The sequence below is a fragment of the Zosterops lateralis genome (genome assembly GCF_965231275.1).
Source record: "Zosterops lateralis genome assembly, chromosome: 14".
In the NCBI taxonomy this organism is placed as follows: Eukaryota; Metazoa; Chordata; class Aves; order Passeriformes; family Zosteropidae; genus Zosterops; species Zosterops lateralis.
Window position 1 is genome coordinate 15,310,605 of NC_139774.1, and position 21,137 is coordinate 15,331,741.

Genomic DNA, 21,137 nt, shown 5'->3' on the forward strand with positions numbered 1-21,137 from the left:
GCCGCCCTCAGCCCTCAGCCCTCAGCCCGCGCCGCCCTCAGCCCGCTGCCCGCTGCCCTGAGCCCGCGCCGCCGTCAGCCCTGAGCCCCGCACCGCCCTCAGCCCTCAGCCCGCGCCGCCCTCAGCCCTGAGCCCCGCACCGCCCTCAGCCCTCAGCCCCGCCGCCCTCAGCCCGCTGCCCGCTGCCCTGAGCCCCCGCCTCCCTCAGCCCTGAGCCCGCGCCGCCCTCAGCCCTCAGCCCTCAGCCCGCGCCTCCCTCGGCCCTCAGCCCCGCCGCCCCTAAAGGCCCGGCTCGGCTCGGTTCGCATTTCTCGCACAGTTAACGCTGTTAATTATTTCCTGGACTATCCTGTGCTGGAGGGGATGTTCAGGGATCCCACTCCTGGCCCCCCACAGCCCCAACAATCCCGCCGCTAGGCGAGGGCGTTTGCCGGACAAACGCTCCTTTGTTGAGCTCTGTCAGGCTTCCCTGCGGAGCCAAATCTCCCTTTGGGTGAAGAGCCTTTTCCTAATTTTCTCTCGACACAGGTTCAGCGATTCTCTCGAGTCCTATCTCTGGTCACAGATCGGTGCTGCCCGTCCTGAGGAAGCGGCAGAGCACAAAGTCACAGACCCACAGACTGTTCTGAGTTGTGAGGGACCGCCAGGGATCACCGAGTCCAACTCTAAGGATGGCCCCGAATGGCCCATGCAGGAGCCATGGTGAGGTTTCCTGTCAGTCTCAAACAGTTACTCAGGTTGTCCTGGGTTGGGATTGTTGTTTCAGGGTCATTATCACAAACCCAAACCACACTAAGGCCCCAAACCTGGCGCTGAGGGACAATAAATCGCCGTGTGTGAGCCTCTGTCAGCTCAGGAGGCGGCTCTGAAGGTCCAGGCTTGTCACAGCGCTCGCACCTGAGGGAGGAGATAAGAAGTGCATTAGCAGCCAGATAAGGGGTGTCCGCATGTCGCTGTCACCCCCTGCCCGCTCTCCAGCGGGACATCCCTCCCTCAGGCGGGCTCCCAGCCCGTCCCCGGTGTGTGCTGTGGGCACTATAAGGCAGCACTTCTCCGGGCAGGACGTGTCTTCATCTCTATTTCAGCAATTCAAAGCTGCTGGCACACAGTAATGATGTTCTGGACGCAGCTGTGGAGGAGGAAACCGGCACTGGGACAAATGGTGGCCTCCCCACCGTCATTTTCCTTCTTTCTGTTATTCCCAGGGATGGCTGGGCTGCTGCGACAGTAGAAACACTTTGGAATTTCAAACCTTCTAGTTTGTTTTTTAATTTCCCCTGAGGTTCACATCAGCCCTGTACCACCTGCTCCCTCATGCCCGGGGTCCGCTAATTCCAGGTGTCCCGGCAGGTGACACTGTCCCCGGGTGGGCACAGGGATGGGAATCTTTGGGATCGGTGGGGACACGAACCTTTGGGTACCACTGGGGCGGTACCAGCCGGGGGCCAGGGCAGGCTGAGCTGACCTGACCAGTGAGGACAGGACCGGACCAGGCGTGACCCGGCTCGGCACTGTCAGGTCCGACCCGTGCTGGGCCCGAGCCTGGCCGAGACGAGCTGGAGGTGGACCCGAACCCATCCCATCTCATCCTATCCCATCCCATCCCATCCCATCCCATCCCATCCCATCCCATCCCATCCCATCTCATCCCATCCCATCCCATCCCATCCCATCCCATCCCATCTCATCTCACCCCATCCCATTCCATCCCATCCCATCCCATCCCATCCCATCCCATTCCATCCCATCCCATCCCATCCCATCCCATCCCATCCCATCTCATCTCACCCCATCCCATTCCATCCCATCCCATCCCATCTCATCCCATCCCATCCCATCCCATTCCATCCCATCCCATCTCATCTCACCCCATCCCATCCCATCCCATCCCATCCCATCCCATCCCATCCCATCCCATCCCATCCCATCCCATCCCTCCCACCCCATCCCACCCCATCCCACCCCATCCCATTCCATCCCATCCCATCCCATCTCATCCCATCCCATCCCATCCCATCCCATTCCATCCCATCCCATCCCATCCCTGATGCCGAGTCCCCTGGGAGCAGGGGGATGGATACACATGCAGACACTGCTGCAGCCCCTTTACAGCCCACAAACTGTGCTCGTTCAGCTCTTTTGTGGACCAGAATTACACAGAGACACGGAGATTGTAAGTGCCATCTATAGCTCAGCCCAGCTCCTCTGTTGAAATTCCCATTGTAAGATCACTGCTCTGTCCACAGGTCTCATCCCAGCTGTGCAAGCAAAGCAATCCTACTCTTCAGCTCTTTGGATCCAGGGCTGACTTCCCTCTTCCTGCTCATTGCAAGATACTGAAGCAGGATTTTATACTAAAAAGCCACAACTCTACCCAGGTTTTGTTTATGGAGTTGCACTTACTGACAAAAGCTTTGCTGTTAATACTTCTATGATTTTTTTTTTCTTTTTATAAAATAGAATTGTGTAGGCTGGAGTTTGTTTTCAGTTTTTAACTGAGAGCCAGCTCAGTTCATGATTTGCAATAAAATATTAGGATTCAACCTTCATTCTGCCACAGCCACATCCAATCTCAGATGTCTTCTGTTCTATTTCCCCTATGGCTCCACAACTTAAATCTTAGAGATATAAATATGACAATTGCAGGTACAAATATATCAGGTGAGGGTCCATCGTGAAAGAATAAAAATTGGCACTGATATCCTTGCACCGCACAACAAAATTTGTGCACAATTTATATATTTCCCTCCTAATGTCTAATTCTTTTTAATCTTGTCAGTCAGATCCCAGTCTCCATGACCACTGACAGATCCAACACTGATACATTTGTGGTGGTATCTGACAGTAACACTTGTTGCTAAAAAAGATGGCAGTGACTGAGCAGGAAAAACACCTTGTTCAGGAAATGGAAACAGCTGGATGTTGTGCAAAGAAATAAATTAGTTGTTGTAGGGTATAACTGGTATTGTTTTGTATGGTTTGCATTCTAAGGACTGATGTATTCTGCCTCTAATAATTTCCTTGTATGCCAAAGATACAAACTTGTTAATCTGATTTAAAACCACACATGGACTTTTCTTCACATCCCAGTTGAAATTCTGCTTGCAGAGTATTTGATGTAGATATATGAATACCTAAATTCCTTCTCTGAGTCACTACATGCAAAGCTGCATGAGTTAATAATTTACTCTGTGCTCAGATGGTTTTGAGCAGCTCCATAACTTCTCCTTCACTGGACGAGTCATTTCTCCCATTGCTGAGTAACAAATCTGATATTTTGCCATGAATCCTGAGAAGGCTCGAGATGGCTCTGAGCAATCACCACCAGTTACTCATCAGCTACAAACTGAAAGGCAAATAGGTGAATATGTGTAGTCACAAAGAATATCTGACCTCTGACTCCATGTCTTTCTTCATCTGCAGTAATTTTCACACTAAAATGTTTTTGGCTGTATTAAAAATGTATGTCTGGATTAATCAAATAAACCCCACCCCAGCTCCTTTTGAAGCATTCCTTTTAGTTCCCTTATTTACCAAGGGATATATTAATAAATCCTGCAAACTCCCATATGCATTTATTGAACTAGGGATGAATTTAACCATCTGCATGTTTCCATGTGGAAGAATTCCCAGATTATTACAGGGCAAATTTTTCCCTATACTGATCAGAAAAGGAGGATTTCTGTTCCTCCACAATTGCTACCTCATCTAAGAAATAAGCTTTATTGTATTTGCTTTCCTGTGTTCCTAAGTGAACATTGGTATATTTTATGTTTTTCTCCATTTCAAATAAGCCCTGGGAATCAACTGAATAAATGAAGAGCTGCTCCAAATGCTTTTATGAACAGAAATGTCCAGTAAGTGGCACTGCAGGACCAGAAATTTCAAACCCTGGGTTGAGAACAGTTCAGTCAGAGTGAAGGTGAACGTAGGAGATGTCAAGACTTTTCTGCTCCATGAAAAAAGTAGTTGTAGAGAGGTGGGGAATGATGTGATGATGTTCCCAAAGGCACATGCAAGGATCTGGGGTGTTTTCAGCAGCTGGCTCTGGAATAGGATGTCAGGAACTGGCCTTGGCACCAAACTGGCTGTTATCAGGGGTTTGCCAGAAGAAACCAGCATAATTTCTGGGAATTATTCATTAGCACTTGGTGGGAGGTGCCTATGAAGGCTCTGTGCTGGGTTTTGCTATCAGGAGCAGAATGCTGGGCGAGGTGAACCACATATATCCAGCATTTCCTGTGGTTTCCTGACATAATGTACATTAATTTTATGTACAAGATCCAAACTTCAGACTGGGACATTGGTACAGTCTGAGGGTGTTCAGGGATTGGTTTTGTAAATGAGCCAGCAATTTCTGTGAGCCTGTCAGTACATCAGAAACCACCTCCCTGTTTTCCCAGTCTCAGCTGATAAGGAATAAACTATTATCTTGGGAAATTTGATCAAACAGGCAAGTAACACAACATTTTTGGCAGTATAAATTGTAATGAAACTCTTATATAAGCTGATAGAGTGTTAGTTACAAAATCACTTAAATGCTTTGGCTCCATCTGCAATATTTGAACTCAGTCTTAGGTTACTCATGCTCTACTGTGCCAAGCTAAATTAATGCATACTCAATTTTCCTCTTTTTCTAGATGCACAGTTATATCAGATAAGAATGGAAGGGAATGAAGATGAAAAGCCAATCTGCATTTAGAAGGGACATAAAGCTGTGTTTAAAGGCATAAACCAGCCTTTCAAGGGGATTAGGAAGCCATTTCCTCTATGATTTGGCTATTTTATATAAATGTCTCATGTGGAATCATTGCTGCCATGAAAGAGCCATGCCAGCTGCTGTTGGCAGCAAGACTCTTGACCAGCAGAATGATCTGGGATGTCAAAATACACCTGTAGGGGCAAGAGGAGGTGTGGGAACACCTCACAGCACACAGGCTCTCACAACTCCGTCAAACAGGCCTGACTTTTTTTTTTTTTTAATCAGTGTCCAGGGACCAGATATTGATTAATCATTTTACTCTCACCTCCTGAGCCTTTCCTGTGGCTTTATAAAATAGTTAAAAATATGAGAACCAGGTGTGTCAGCACAATAATGACAAAATCTGTCATAGATGACAAAACAGGACACCAGAGGACAACTGGGAATAGCATTTGGCACATCACAACCTGCAGCAGCACAACCAGCATGGAACAACCCTTGACACTGTGCCACAACCTGGTGGATACATCTGAAAGCTGAGAGAAGTGCCTAGAGAGCAGTGAGAGATTCATAGTGGCGGGAAATTCCTGGAAAGGTATGGAAAATGTCTAGAAAAACATTGGAAAGTCTTAGAAAAATACAGGGAACTCATGGAAAAATTTTGAGAAAACCTTAGAAGGGATTAATGAAAGAATCCTTAGAGAGCTGTGGGAGAACACCAGGAAAGCAAAATGTGAGTTCTGAAAAAAATGCCAGGAAGCTGGAGGGAATTTTGTATGAAGTGAGGAGGAATTGCTATAAAGCAAGGAATTGCAATAAAGTGGAGAATTCCTAGAAGAAAATGCACAGCTGTTAGAAAGCTGTGGGAAATTTCTAAAGAGCAGACGAGAACTTTCAGAAAGCAGAAGGGAATGCCTATAAATAGCACACCATTACTAGAAAGCACTAGGGAACTTTCTACTGACATGGAACTTGTACCTGGAAGGCATCCCTACTTTTAGCCTCTCCTAAATGGAGAGGACTGGTTTGATGGACTGAGAAGAGACTCTGGATGTTTGTTGTGGTGGAGCTGAGCCCTGATGAGCTTTGTGGGGAGGGAGCAGGAAGAACTGGCTGCCTTGGAAGGCCCCTGACCTTGGGACAGATGTTGACAAGTGGATAATGAAACTCAGGGAACATTTCCAGCCTGGGAAAGTACAGCCTGTTAGAGAGACTGTCTCAGCAACGGGGCAGGAAAAAGCCAAGGATATCAAAGCAGGATGAAAAGAGGGGGAAGAAACAGTTCTGCCTGATGTGGTGGGCCAGGCACAGAGGCTGGGACAGGATAACAGATCCAGGTGAACAAGGGTGAGAGTGGATTTGGGATAACATCATAGTTTGGGGCTGTTGGATCACTGGGTTTTTCAACAGTGTGAATGAAAGTTACATCAGGAGGAGTGAAGCAGCCCAAGGCTTAGACCTTGATACAGATTCTTGCTTGAAATACTGTTGCAATGTTTTACGGAACTTGGTGGGATGTTTCTGACTGCTGTCAAGCCCAGACTGTGTGATTTGACTTTGACTTCGACAAGCAGCCTCGGAGAAGAGTTTAATCCCAGAACCTGAAGGTGGAACTGCAACATCACAACAACAGCAGGGTTGTGTGGGGAGCTGCAGTTGGGAAAATGCTGCCTGGGACAGCAGAGCTGCAGGACTGGCACATTTGGAGTGGTCTGGTCATTGCTGGACTGACCCTGTCTGCTGTAGCTGGGCCTGTTGTGCTCTGTGGGCACTGTGGGGCTGCTCCCCTTGCAGAGAGCCCTGGCTGGGCTCCTGTGGCTCTGAAATGCTGCTGCCAGTCTTCACTACAAGCCAGAAGTGATGCTTCTAATTTTTTGGTAAGTATTAGTTTAATTATCTTTAATTCAAAGATTTGTAGCCTCTCAGTGGCAGGGCTGTGGAGCCTGACCATGCTGGATGTGTAATAATGTGGATTTAACAACCAAAGGTAGGGCAAACTATTGTCTGCTTGCTGTGGGTACCAAACACACACTTCATCATCACATGTCCTGCACAAGAAAACCAACAAATCTGCTGTTAAACAGTTCTTCTGTTAAACATTTCTTCTCTGTCCATCACTCAGGGGCTGGGCTGGGATATGGGTGAGGATCTATTTGATGCTGGCATGCAACTCAGGAGTAAATCTGTAAGAGAAGCTTAGGAGGGAGAGTGCCACCTACCAAGCCATCTGCTGAGAAAATTGTATTATCTGCAGTCTCATCCACTGCTGCTAGAAATCACTGTGAAAAACTCATCAGTGAAGGGTTTTGCTGCTAATATATGTATTTGTATTCTTTTTTTTCCCCATCCCCTCAGAATTAATTATTCCTCGGATTAATTTCACTCTAATGAATCATTCGGTATCGCTGGCTTTATTGCATCTCTGAGATGCTAATTAATATGTCAAAGCCATCTTTAACATGAAAAGTGCTGTCATTTTCTCCGTGACTTTTCTTTTGATTCACATATTCAGGATTTTGGTTTTTTTTTTTTTCTGAGGGCCTAAAATGTCTGTCCAGTGTGGAGTGAAAGAATTAAAGCTGTATAGTAGTAAAAAATATGCATATGCAAATAAAGCCTAAATTGGGAGGCAATGGCCCACTCTGTGTTTTTGTGCTGACTTACTACTTTATGAGCCATTTCATACAGTAGGCCCTTAGCACTCAGCTAAGGTTTTTATATCCATGGACTAGAATATAAAGTTCAGGAGTACATCCAGTCTCTACACTTGATCAGTGAAATGATCAGAAATTTTGAGATATTCTGTATTTGTTGGTGTACATTTGGTTTTAAAGAAAGGGTCTTGTTATTTTGCTGTGGAATTCCTGGCACTGTTGTGCTGTGCCGCAGGGATGAGGCAGTTGGAGGATGCATTTTCCTTTCCTTAGAGCTCTCCTCTCAGCTATAATTTATTCTCATCATCCTCTGCAGTTTGGCTCTCTACCGACTCTGGAGGGAAGTGTTGGCAGGGCAGTAATCCCTCTCCTGCCCCGCATCTCTGGCAGATGGAAATCCCAGAAGGAAAAGGGGGGAAATTTTAGGTTTCCCTGCTTGAGCAATTTCCAGGATGATTTAAGATCCAGTAAATGGCCTTTGGATTGGCAGAGCAGGTCGAGCTGCAAGAGGAAGGTCACTCCAAGTATTCCTTGTGGGAAAATTTTCTTTCTCTGATCCTGTGGGAGTGAGTGGGTGGAACTGGAAAAACCCCATAAAAAGTCACTGCATGAGCTCTGCAGATTAAATAACACAGTTATTGGCAGCATCACATCGAGTTTAAATTACCCACAGCTCCTGGGGCTGGGGACTGTGCAGGTGACAGCTTCTGCTTGGATCCCTGGCAGCAGGTTTGGTACTTCTCTTTCTTTCCTGTCTTCCTCATCTCTCCAAAAAGAGATGTAAATTTTTGTTGTAAAATCTGGGGGGCTGAACCAGCTGAAACCTCCTCTGAGGAGATGCAGAGAGGGATCACTGGGGAGGGAAGGAAAGGGGAGCAGAGCCTGAACAGGCTCTGAGCAGGAGGGGGCTGGGAGGGGAAGATGGAACAACCAGAGGATGGTTTTCCAGCACTCCTAAAGCCTGTGGGTGACACGAGGCTGCATTTTGAGAGGCTGCTGCCTCATCTCCTGCAGAGCAGAAATCCTTTCTGCAGGCTCCATGTGCTGTGGCCCAGGAGTGAGGCTGTGCTAATCCATCAGTGCTTGAGAGGGGAGATGCCAGGGGAGCAGCAGTGCCTGGTCCTGCCTTCTGAGCACCCTGCAGTGAGACATGAGCTCCAGATCCTGGGGAGCAGTGACACTGCACAGCAAATCCTTGTCATTTATACCTCTGTGTCCACCCTCAAATGAGTAATTTAAATTCATACATAAATTCATGGTGTTTCTCTCTGGGCCTTTTTGATTTTCCTTTTCCCTGCCAGTGTTCAAATTTCCTCACATACTTCATGACCTGATACCCAGGGATGCTCTGTGGCTGCTGTTGGAAAAATAGTTCACAAGTCAAAATGCACGAGGGCACTGATGTGCTTTCTGAGATCAGCCCTGCTGAATCTGCCAGGCACTGAGGGCCAGCTGCAGTGACTATAATCTACAGTCAAAAAAAGCCAAAAAAGTGCCCACACTCAAATACTGAATATTTAGGCCTCTTGTTGTCTGCCTTTCGGGACTAGAAATCATCTCTCTCACTGATCATTTCTCCCTGCTGATGGATTTTTATCATTCAAGAGTAAGCTCGATATCCTTGGAGATGTTAGCAGTGTTTTTTTGCCTGCTGCCACTCTTTGCTCTGTGATTTTGTAGTCACTGCTGTGGTTTTCCTCATGGAATGCACAACATGATAATATCAATTTAAACAATGTGCTTCACTGATCTTTAAAAGACTCCAGAGCTGTTTGATTTCCAGGAACCCTTGACTTTTCCAAGAAGGTTATATTGAGGCTAAATTTATCTTGGCTTATTAGTATAACCAGTTATTTACAATTCTGACAGCTCTTTTAGACATTATTTCTGATAATATGCCTCAGCTGCTTTCATGTTTAGTAAATTCATGCTTGGAGACACAAAAAGTCCTCCTGAGGGTGATGAGAGGGCAATTTGTATCCATATACTACAATATATTTTGTAAATTCTGCTAACCTTTCTCCAGGTCTAGTGTGTGCACTATATATGTTAAAGAATATTCATCTCTGAATGCAAGATCAGGACTTTGTTCAACTTGGACTTGGTCTTCCAGTCACTAATTTCTGCTTGAATTAAGATCATTTGCATCAAAGTGCAGCTCAGCATTTATATTTTTAAGTTTTCATAGAGAACCACGTAGGGCCTTCTTCAACCATCATCTCCTGGGAGGAGCAGCTGGGAATAAACACACAAAAACTTTCATTTGCTGGCCATTGCTTTGATTCCAGCAGCAGTCGGTAGTGATTGAAAACCATTAAATAAAGTTAAGCAGCTGTTTTATGTGGTACCCAGGGAGAATTTAACAAGCTCTGTGCTTGTTTCTGAATCTCCAGGAAACACCTGCACCATCCTCCTGTTGCTGACAGTTCCAGGCAAGCCCAGAGCTGGACCAGAGCTGATTCTGCTCCTACTGGCTGAGGACAGCTTGGTCAGAGAGCAGCAAAAGGAAAAATAACCCAGCACTCGTGTAACTGTCTCCCAGAGTTGTGGCAATCTGCTGCCTAATCCCATTAAATGGACCTAAATAATAATAGAGGTTCAGTGGATTTTGCTTTCATTCCTCACCTGGGTACGACTGTTAAGTTATAAAAGTTTTAAAAGCTCATAAATTAGCAGAAGTGACAAATGAGTACAGCAGGGTGCCCTGGATGAACTGCTGCTGTTTGAGACTGCTGAAGGGGCTTTGCAGGCAGGGCTGAGCCAGACCTCACCTTCATCCCTGGACTGGTCACACTAACTTAGGAAAAGACAGGAGAGAGGCTCTGGCTTCTGAAACTGATGCTTGAATTTCCAAAAAATAAGGGCTGTGAGAGTCTTATAAGCTGCTGTGAGTTTCTTATAAGTTGCTCTGAGTAGTCCCAAATGTTTTTTTTTTTTTTTTAAATGTCACATTCAAGTGAAACCCTCACTCCTATCAGCAGCATTAGGTTCTTCCAATGCTGAATCCAGCCTGTCCCCAGGAAAGGCCACTCCCTGGTAAAAAGGAACTGAACAGAAGAGTTCACTGGATGAGCTGATAAGCAGATGCTTGGGAGCAGACTTCTCTCTCCTCTGCAGTGTTTACCTCAGTATTTCTCTCCAATATGCCTCAAAAATTTATCTTTTTGGGCAAGTGCAAGTTGTGATTTCTCTTGGAACATCCAGGATGGCTGTGGTTGAAAGTCATTTTAGGAGAGCCTCTGGAAGTTATTGCAAATAAAATCAAGTGTGCTCAGTGGCTTCTTCTGCAGACAATGTTCCCCTCAGCCCAGGGTTTCTATGGAAGAACAGGAATGTGCTGCCTTTGCAGCAAATACTTATCATGCACTGAACCTCACCTGTGTGGAGCTTTAAGAACAGGAGACAATAGAAAAAAGGATCTTGAAAATAGAAGAAGAAACTCACAATGAGCTTCATTAGAGGTCTCAATTACCAAACAGCACAGGATTCATTTTCTTGTCTATTTTCACCCTCCTCTAGGGATGAATGATGATTAAAGGACAGGATAATAAGCAGGGGGAGGGCGGGATGAGAACTTGGTGAGAAGCAGTTAAAATTTGTAAAAAAAAGAAAGAGAAGGGGGAAAGGAAAACAAGTGTTTCAGCTAACTAGTCAAGGTTAGCTTAGCATTGTCTCTGTTTTAAGTGACATTATGAGAAATTACAGACGGCTCAAAAGCAACTTCACAAATGCTGGACCCCACAGAATTTATGTTGACAACTTATTAAGAGTATTTGTTATTCTAGGAGGTTTTTAAACCTCCTTGTGATGTCTTTTATATTTACTTACTGATATTTTTGGGGGTAAGATTCCTATGCAAAGGCTGCAAATCAGCACCTTCACCTTTCCCTGCCTGTTGCAGCTCAGGTAAGCGAGAAAAGACCCTTTTGTAGAAAGAACGACCTGTGAGGAACAGCCACTCCGGTTTTGGTGCTCACTACCGAACAGGGGGGGAGGATGTGTGAGTTTGCCAGGAGGTTTTGTTGGGAGCTGCGGCTCTGCTCGGACGGGCTTTCCCTGCCCTCGGGGATGCTCTTGGCCTTTGTCCCTCTCCGTGCCCTGCCCTGAGCCCGCACGGTGCAGCCGGGGCGCGGAACCTCTCCGTGGCTTTTCCCCTCTCCCTGCCCTCGGGATGACGATGCCGTTGGCGGTGTGAGCAGCGCTGTGGGGACTCGCGTGTCCGCTGTCCCCCATCCGCGCCACCCCCGCCCAGGAGAGGGAGCCCGGCGGCCGCGGCTGCGCCAGGCGGGGGCTGCGCCAGGCGGGGGGCGGCGCGCACCGAGCGCTGCCCCGGCCGAGCCCCCGGCCCCGCTCCCTCGCCCCGCACTCCCGAGCGTGCTCCGGGCTATCGCCGCTCCCCCGAGTGCCGCTGCCTCGCCCCGCGGCCCCTCCCGAGCATCGCCCGTCGCGGCGCGGCGGGGCCGGTACTCACTGTCCGCGTCAGCGCCCCGCACCTCGGGACGGCAAAGTGAGCCCGTCCGCGCTAAACTCCACGGGAGCCGCTCCCGGAGCCTCGCTCTGCCTCCTGCCCCGCCTGCCCGGGACCTGATTCCCCAGCAAGGCAGGAAAAACTGCCCTGAAGAAGCGGCGCCCGAGCGAAGATGTTAAAGGAGGCGAAGGGGGGTGGCTTTTTGCCCGCTGCGCGCCTCCATGCCTGTCATTCCCTTGTCTTAATCCTTTAGGAAGGAGTCTCCGGGCAGACAGAGCGTTCCTGGAGGGGCAATGCTGCCCAGCCCTGCCCCGGGCAGGAGGAAGCCGGGAGATGCGCGGCCCGGGGCGGGCAGCGGGAGAGCGTGAGGAGCTGCCTCCGCCTGCGCCTTTCCGAGAGGGAAAAAGCATGGTAAGAGCTGGACTCGATCCCTGGAGTGCAGCCCCGCTGAGCAGGAGGTGGGATTATTCCGGAGTAGTTATGGAGAGCTATAACCTGGCAGCGGAGTGTTAAAGCGACTTGTTCCTGCTGGAAGAGGAACCCAGTGCGGGCATCGCCGGCGTGGCGGCCGAGGGAAGGTCACTCGGGTCCTTCTCCTCCTCCTCTCGCCTCTTTCTTCATCCGGCAAACGACCGAGGGAAAAACTGGTAATCGGCTCTTGCCAGTGTTGGGAATACCGTGCCTTTTGCCTGGGATGATTCGCCCTGATGTGCCGCCTCAACGGGATGTACAAAGTGCGACTGGGACTGATCCGGCCAGCAAAGTTTGCAGAGTGATGGGCAGGGGCCGTGGGATGGAGGGAGCTGGGCACACACCAGCAGGGTCCGATGGCACAGACCTGCTGCTCCCTTGAAAACTAACTCCTGGTGGGCCAACTCTTACTTTTCCCCTGCTAATTTACACTTTCAGGGAAAAAAACAAACCAACCACACACACGATGCAATGCAGTGTTCCTGTGTTGGTTTTGTATATAAGATTTGCTATGCAATTCCAAAACTAAAACAGGAGGAGAGACAGCCCCGCGTCCCAGAGCAAACAGGGAATCAGAGGTGAAAGGTAGGAGCCAGCATTTCTTGTTTAAGTCAAACTAAATAACCTGAGCTACTTCTTGCTGAGGACCTTTAAAACACACCTGCTGTATGTTTATTTATTTTTGTCTTGGAAATGTAAACCAGTTTGAAACAAAGTGAAGATTTGCTTCCTGATACTTGCCAAGAAACAGAGGACTGGTGCATTTTGTAACAGGAATGTAGCAAGGAGGAAGGATAGAGTGTTTCATCAGTGAGACATTCAGGGAACTGGAGAAAAGGCATCTTGTCTAACATGCTTCAGTAAATATGAAGGGCTGGTGCAGTGGACACGGGAAACACTCGATCAATAGTCTATTTAAGTGGGAATAGATGCAAGCATGGAAAAGTGATTGCTTTGCTGTGTGTGGGGTGTGTTTGCAGAGGACGGCAGCAGAACATTTACAGGTGAGCTGTGTGAGTTAGGCTACTCCATGCCGGGGTGGTGCAGTGTGTTTCTGAAGGGATTGCTAGAAAACTCCTGTTTGTAGGGTGAACTGTGTTTGTGCATTTTCAGTTCCTGCTCACAGAGCTTTCAGGATGTCGTTCAGGATGATTCAAAGAGGGTGAGGTCTGTCCGGGGGTGAAGGGACTGTAGGAAAAGACCTTTGGTCGGTTTGGTGATGAGTAATTAACGGACGTCTGATGTCTCTGATCTCTGCAAGGAGAGGAGCTGATGTCGTCATGAAAATCATGATGTGATTTTCCCTCAGGAGAAACTATGACTTGGAACGACACCACTATGGACGGGGAAGGGTTGCTGGTGGAAAGGGACTCCTCTTCCTTTCGGATCCTCACGGGCTGCTTCCTCTCACTCCTGATCCTCTCCACGCTGCTGGGAAACACGCTGGTCTGCGCAGCTGTCATTAGGTTTCGCCACCTCAGGTCCAAGGTGACCAACTTCTTTGTCATCTCCTTGGCTGTGTCAGATCTCTTGGTGGCAGTTTTGGTCATGCCTTGGAAAGCTGTGGCTGAGATCGCTGGTTTCTGGCCTTTTGGTTCATTTTGCAACATTTGGGTGGCCTTTGATATTATGTGCTCAACAGCCTCCATTTTAAACCTCTGTGTCATTAGTGTGGACAGGTACTGGGCCATCTCCAGCCCGTTTAGGTACGAGAGGAAAATGACCCCCAAGGCAGCCTTCATCATGATCAGCGTGGCGTGGACTTTGTCCGTGTTGATCTCCTTCATCCCAGTGCAGCTCAACTGGCACAAGGCTACAACCACGAGCTTCTTGGACTTCAATGCCAGCTTAGAAGGTGTAAGCACGGACAACTGTGATTCTAGCCTAAACAGGATGTATGCCATCTCCTCTTCTCTAATTAGCTTCTACATCCCCGTGGCCATCATGATAGTGACCTACACCAGGATATACCGGATTGCTCAGAAGCAAATCCGGCGCATCTCGGCTCTGGAGAGAGCAGCAGTGCACGCCAAGAACTGCCACAACCCGGGTGGCAACAGGAGCAGCATGGACTGCCAACAGCCAGAGAGCAACTTCAAAATGTCCTTCAAGAGGGAAACGAAGGTGTTGAAGACTCTCTCGGTGATCATGGGGGTGTTTGTGTGCTGCTGGTTGCCATTTTTTGTGTTGAACTGCATGATTCCCTTCTGCGAGCCCACCCAGCCATCCAAGGGAGCGGAGGCTTTCTGCATTAACTCCACCACCTTTGATGTTTTTATATGGTTTGGATGGGCCAATTCTTCCCTCAACCCCATCATTTATGCCTTCAATGCTGATTTCCGCAAGGCATTCTCCACCCTGCTGGGCTGCTACAGGCTCTGCCCCTTGTCTGGCAATGCCATCGAGACTGTCAGCATTAACAACAATGGGGCAGTGGTTTTTTCCAGCCAACACGAGCCCAAAGGGTCCAGCCCCAAAGAGTCTAATCTGGTTTATCTGATTCCACACTCAATTATCTGCCCGGAAGAAGAACCTCTTAAAAAGGAAGACGAGGGTGAACTGTCAAAGACCTTGGAGAAAATGTCTCCAGCACTGTCGGGTATCTTGGATTATGAAGCTGATGTTTCTTTGGAAAAGATCAATCCCATCACACAGAATGGGCAGCATAAAACCTGAACAGTAAGGTTTACTCAGCAAGACCTAGTGGTGTATATTATAATAATCTTTTTGGGGAAAAAAAAAGATATACAAGATATTTTTTGGGTAAGAACCTAAGCTCTAAGGGAGGAAAATGCACGTTTACACCAAGCCCAGAATTCATTTTCCTGGCATTCAGAGCAAATTTAACATTTCAAACAATAAACAGAAAAAGATACTGGAAATTGGTTATGAAAAAGGATATTAAACTGTACTGTTCATACTGAGGAAAACCTACAAATTTAGATACAGTGCAGTTACAAAGAAATGTTTCTTCTCTGTACAGAGAAACCAATTTCTAGCTAAAAGTGAGGCAAAAGATAAATGTTGAGTATTTAAAGATTAATGTTTACTAGAAGTTAAAAGATTGCTGTGTCTTGTGATAGTGGGTGTTAACAGGTCCTAATTAAAGACTGAGGGATTGTAAAGGTAGGTAGATGCCTTCTTAAAATTATTTCTGACAAATAATTGAGCCTTATAATGAGAATGGTTATTTTTAAAGCTTTGGGAGGTAATATGTTGATACTGGTTTTATTTATTTATTGTTTTAAATTGATATTTTTCATATGTTATAACAGATCTAGCTTTATTTATGTTATTTAAGATGTTTAAATAATGGGATATTTTTGGAGTGTCATAACTGCATTTTGACCAGTCAACCAGTCAGCACTTTATTACAAGCTCTGATAGTCTCAAGAGCTGGTGAGGGGAATGGAGGAATGTTGAGAAGCTCAGTAAGAAATGAAAGAATCAACAGAACTGATGCTGTGTGGAGTTCGTTTGCTTGTGGGCTTTTTTTAATTTTTAAGTGGGATTTCTTTCAAAAGATAGGACCAGAGTTGACTGAGTTGCAAATTCTCTTCCCTTATAGAAATAAAAGAAATTGCTGCTATTTATTTTTAAAAAAAGTTTCATGTTACAGAGACTGCTAGAATGTCAAGTTTGTGGATCTGTAAATACCTTAAATATGACTACAACCTTAAGAAGAATCCGATTTGGGAAGGAAAGCTTCTTAGATAACAATTCTTAGTATATAGTGTTTTGTATTTATGTAAGATAAACAGCTTTCTCAGACTTTTCTTATTTCAAGTCTTGGGTATCTTTTCTGAACAAACACACTGGGTTATAATGGGAGGAAGGTCCTTGTTATCCTGCAGGACCACCTGGACCCTGCTGTCTGTCTGCTCCTGTGTCAGAGTCAGAATTAAAACCTGAGGTCCCTGGTGCTTTACTCTGGGAGCTGGGAGGACATTACAGTTTAGTGATTGCCATGTCAATACTCCAATCAATAAGGAATAGTGGCCTCATTACCATTTGGGATTAAAACATTTCTAAATATGGGCGGAACTGCAGCCTCCATCTCCAAATCCTCCTGTGAACTCCAAAAAAGTTGCCAATGTTTAATTATAAAATCCTGCTACTTTTCCACTGTCCTTCCCTGCTGCTTTCCCTCTGTAATGCCAAAAGCAATCAGTGAGCATTAGCAACAGGAACATTGGGTGTTAATATTCAGCAGCATTCAAATAAATCCATTTCTTTTCTGAATGGGAGAAAATACCCTTTGGAGCAACTTTTTCATAATATATATCAAAAAAAAGAAAAAAAAAAGTAAAAAAAAAGTGTTGTCAGGAAAAGAGAACTGAGAGGAAAAAAAATATTAAAGTCTAACAAACTATATACATCCTGCATCAGGTCTGTGTATTTATGTATTGTGAATGTTTTCATAATTTTATTGCCTGTATGCTGCTTTCATACATATAATAAAATTATTTTGTGAACAGAAGGTCAAATAAAGCAATCTACATTGCATTTACTAAATACATGCTGTTTTTTGGCAGTTGTATTGATTGTGTTAAAGGGAAGGATGGTTCCTTTATTTTCCCATTTGCCCTTGTTTGGGATCACACCCATGAGGCAGATGGGAATTTCTGTTAAAGGCAGAGGAATTTCTCCTCACTAGAGACCACTGAGCCCTTGCCCTAAATGAGGATTTGAAAGCAGTGAAAGCAGTTTGGAAACAGCCACTCTCTGCTTTCAATGTGTAAAGCTCAACCTACTGGTGACTTTTATTTAAAAGATAATTTTTTTTGCCTTGGTGTAGCAGCATGTTGAATTTGGTTTATAACATGTTTTTATTATTGTTCTTCCTTTTTTCTTTTTTTTCCTCCCGAGCTGTGGAGTACTCCTCAAAGCCTGATACAGCCCCACTGCTGCTGTCTGTTTTTTGGAGCAAAATGAACCATTTCAGCAGTGAGGTGATGATGGGTGCAGCTGAGGATCCCTCTGTTCCTGGCAGCCCTTTGCTTTTGCCTCTGTCAGCAGATTCATTTTGAAATGAAGAAACAAATCTACATGGTCACTTCTGCCTGGAGCAACAGCAGCATGACCAGCCCAGCACCTGGGACTGGAGCTGGTGCAGGAGCTGTGGGAATGTCCAGGTCCCCCTCCCTGGCTGTCCCTGGGGTCACTGAAGCAGCAGGTCTGAGGGAAACGGGGCATCCTGGCTGCCTCCAACCTGTCTGGGCTCCTTTGAGAAATTTCCTAATGCCTGATTTTTTTTGGGGTACCTTTTAGGATTTACTTCATTTCTTAAAGAGTACACAGGCCAAAGAGGAACTTCTGTGGTTTCTTACTTGTTCTCAAAACTCCCAGCAGTCTGATATAAAAGCAAAATATGGTTTAAGGATTTAAGGAGGTCGTGTAAAGCAAGGTGCTGTTTTTGCACGAGTTCACAGGGAATGATTTGTATTCTATAATAAATATTTGATCTGCTTGACCAGGAGCTGTTGCAGAACCTCCCTCCTTGCAGAAGGGTCTGAGTTTCTGGGGGCTCTGTGAGGTCTGGTGAAGTGCTGCTGCTGTTGCTACTGGGAGTGTCCCCTAGGTGTGAGGGGCTGGGGAGACACTTGGATGACTTTATTTTATTTTCTCTCATTGGATTTAACTAATTTTGGACTAATTTTGGACTAATTTAACTAAGGAGCTTCTGGCTCCTTTTCCTTCCATACATTTTAAAATAACGTGAATTTGCCTTGATCCTCATTTACCAACACACCCCATTTACCCTTTGTTTTCCAGCCTTCCCAGCAAGTGCCTCTACCTGTCCTCTCTCTTTCCTCCCATTACTCCTAGAGCCTTTCTGTTGCTTTTTTTTGGCTTTATTTGCCTTGATTACCCTTTGCTTGGAAGAAAGTCCAAATTAAAATCCTTCCCCCCAGCACAGCCAAGAGTCCCATTCCCACATCCAGCTCCCAGAAATGCCTCCCTTACCTGTTGCAGAGCCTGGACAGTGTCAGGGGTGGTGGCTGGCAGGGACAGCAGCAGGCACCTGCCAACTGCTTCTCTATTTATGTACTGAATTAATTGCTCAGAAGCTGGGTTCATTACCTGCTCTGCGCCTGCTCCCAGGCTGCTCAGAACCAGTGGTCTGCTGGAACTGCTGGTCACACCAATGTCAGGGTGCACCCCGGGGGCTGGAGGAGCGCCAGGCCCTCGCTGGGCTCTCTGGAGATGATGGCAGGGAGCTGACTGAAGAGGGTTGGCTGGAGTAGCCTGTGAGTAGCCTGTGAGGATTGCTGGCTGTTCCACCCTGGCAGGCAGCTGCTGCTCAGGAACTGAACTCATTCCTGAGAGTGTCTCCCCTGGGATAACTTTGGCCACGTTGGTGGAACACCTCCTCAGGAAGGTCTTCTCTCACCATGTGCTGCAATGAGTGGCTGGGCAGAGGCAGAGCCACAGAGGAGCAGTGAAGTGCCAGGACACTGGGATGTCACTGCTCCCACCAGGATGATCCCCATGTCTACTCTGGGGGGAATCAGGCACTTTTCTCCCTGACCTGTTCATGCTTTGCTCCTTGCCCTGGTCATTCTTTTCTCCCTGCCTTGCTACCTGTTTTCTCCCTGCCTTGCTCACTCTTTTCTCCCTGCCCTGCTCACACTTTTCTCCTTGCCCTGCTCATTCTTTTTTCCCTGCCTTGCTCACTCTTTTCTCCCTGCCCTGCTTATTCTTTTCTCCCTGCCTTGCTCACACTTTTCTCCCTGCCTTGCTCACACTTTTCTCCCTGCCTTGCTCACACTTTTCTCCTTGCCCTGCTCACTCTTTTTTCCCTGCCTTGCTCCCACTTTTCTCCCTGCCTTGCTCCCCTCCCAGCAGCGTTTTCCTCTGCAGAGTGAACCTCGCTCTGTCTCTTTCCCATGATAGGACATGAAAGCAAGTTTACCCAGATAAACCAAGGAACCTTTTTTTTTCTGGCTTTGCTTCCTCGTGACTGAAGGTATTTTTCTGTTTGTGGATGGAAGAGGTTAATAATTCACCTGATGGCCTTGATGAAGGAGCTGTTGGCAACGAATGAGCTGCAATCACCAGATTAAATCTGAATACATTTCTCCCCTTCCCTTGTCAAGCATTTTGTGCTGTTTTGAGTTTCTGACTTAACAAAGTGTGCAAGAGATAGAGGATGAATGAGGAAATGCTTTTGCTGAGGTACAGGTTTAATGACACAGTTTTTGGGAGCCAATCCTGGATTTTTTTCAAATCAATAGCTTTCAGAAGCAACCAAACCTGATTGAAATCTCCAAAACCTGCTATGATTAGTATCTTGAAAGGCTATTCCAGCACTTATTTTGGTTTCTAGTGTAATGATAGCAGAGTGTGTTCCTAGAGATGAACACGTGGCCTATGTGGGCACACAATGAACGTGACTTAGGACAAGGACACTGTGGTATTTATTTCATAGCTGTTAAAAGGTGGAAACACAAATCCAAGGTGTTCTTGCACTGGTCTGTTAACCAAGTGTTGCCCTCCAGTCTTGGTTCAGGTGATGATCCCATCTTGAGAGAGAATCTGATGCTCTTGCCACACCCCAGATCTCAGAGTTGGGGTTGCATTGTTGGCACCAGCCTCTCCCAAAGGACCTGCTGAACTCTGTGCTGGCCCTGCCACCACTGCCAGTGTCTTTCTGCAGATGTGATTTTGGGGCTGAACGTGTAAATTGAGTATGTGATGGTTATATAACAGTTGTTTTCGTGTTGGTTGTTGTTACAATCATGGCCAGAATGAAACAGCAAGTTCCTGCCGTGCTTTGTTTTATTTGATTTCTAGGAAAAAGTTCTGGGCAATGATACAGGGCAAAGGTGCTGGCCTTGCTGTGCTGGTGGCCGTTGCTTTTCTGTTCCAGTTGCATTTCCCTTTTGGTTGTGCCAGGCTGTTCCTCCCTTTCTCAAGAGGGATGTTCCTGTTGGTTTTTTGGTGAAGGAGTCTCCTCAGTGCCTGGTGCAGGATGGCAGGAGGTGCCAATCCTGGTATCCACCACCAAGAGCTGCAGCCACACACTTGGACCCACCAAAATAATGTGATTTGTATCAGTGGCCTGACTTTAGTTCCTGTCTCTCTGGGTGGGGCTGGCTTCACCCAGCATGGAAATGGGATCAAGGAATACTCTGGGTCTGGTTCATTATCACCCTCGGGAGCTGCTGAAATGGATGATTTGGGGTGGAAGAGGCACAGAAGAGAAAGGGGCTGCAGGGGAGAGGGGCTGGGGTGGTGGCAGTGGGGAAAACCTGTCCCCATGTGCCCTGCCACAATCCTGGGCATCCAGAGAGGGGTGAAGAAGAGTCCAGGTCCAGGCCAGAGCCAAGGACCAAACCAGCTCCCAGTCCCTGCATCGCCACAGGAACAGCTGAGCAGGGAATGTGGATTTTGTTCAGGGCTGTGTGTGGCACAGCCTCCAAACCAGTTGCATTTTTTCTGTTTGAATAGTCCCCCCCCAATAGGAATAAAAGAGTTTGTGGGATATTTCAAGTAATGACAACAAAAACCCAACCCAGACCAGACAATCAGGAAAAGTGTTGTTTGTATATATAATTTTTTACATTTTCAAAATGATTTTATTCTTGATTTACTTCACTATAGAGTTTGCAGTGTGAGATTTTTAAAACTCAGCTCTCTGGTTTGAATATACTGACAGGGAAGATAAATACAAAAATAAAATGAAACAAGTTAACATGACTTGCATTAAGCAATTGGATTGGTAAAAACCTGTTCCTGCTCCCAACCCTTTATTTTCAGAAAATTGAATTCCTATTAATTTCACATTTTCCTAAGACAAGAGAATGTTTTTGAGATCTTGAAAGAAGAGAATCAGGGA

The 21,137-nt window shown here is 46.7% G+C and overlaps 2 protein-coding genes across 3 annotated transcripts in view; one reads left to right on the plus strand and one right to left on the minus strand.

Moving 5' to 3' along the window:
* The window catches only part of SFXN1 (sideroflexin 1), a 40,927-nt gene extending 22,538 nt beyond the window's left edge, over positions 1–18,389 (minus strand). For both annotated transcript variants that reach the window (XM_083872102.1, XM_083872104.1), the window contains exons 1-2: positions 18,263–18,389; positions 807–897 (exon numbers count right to left, since the gene is read on the minus strand). The gene's annotated coding sequence lies outside the window, so the exon portion shown is untranslated. The remainder of the gene's footprint in view (positions 1–806; positions 898–18,262) is intronic.
* Positions 12,755–18,256, plus strand: DRD1 (dopamine receptor D1). Its single transcript, XM_083872100.1, has 3 exons — positions 12,755–12,880; positions 13,605–15,421; positions 17,165–18,256. Exon 2 carries the CDS (start codon positions 13,613–13,615, stop codon positions 14,969–14,971), a length of 1,359 nt encoding a protein of 452 aa, XP_083728226.1. The 5' UTR covers positions 12,755–12,880; positions 13,605–13,612; the 3' UTR covers positions 14,972–15,421; positions 17,165–18,256.
* Positions 18,390–21,137: the final 2,748 nt, after the last annotated feature.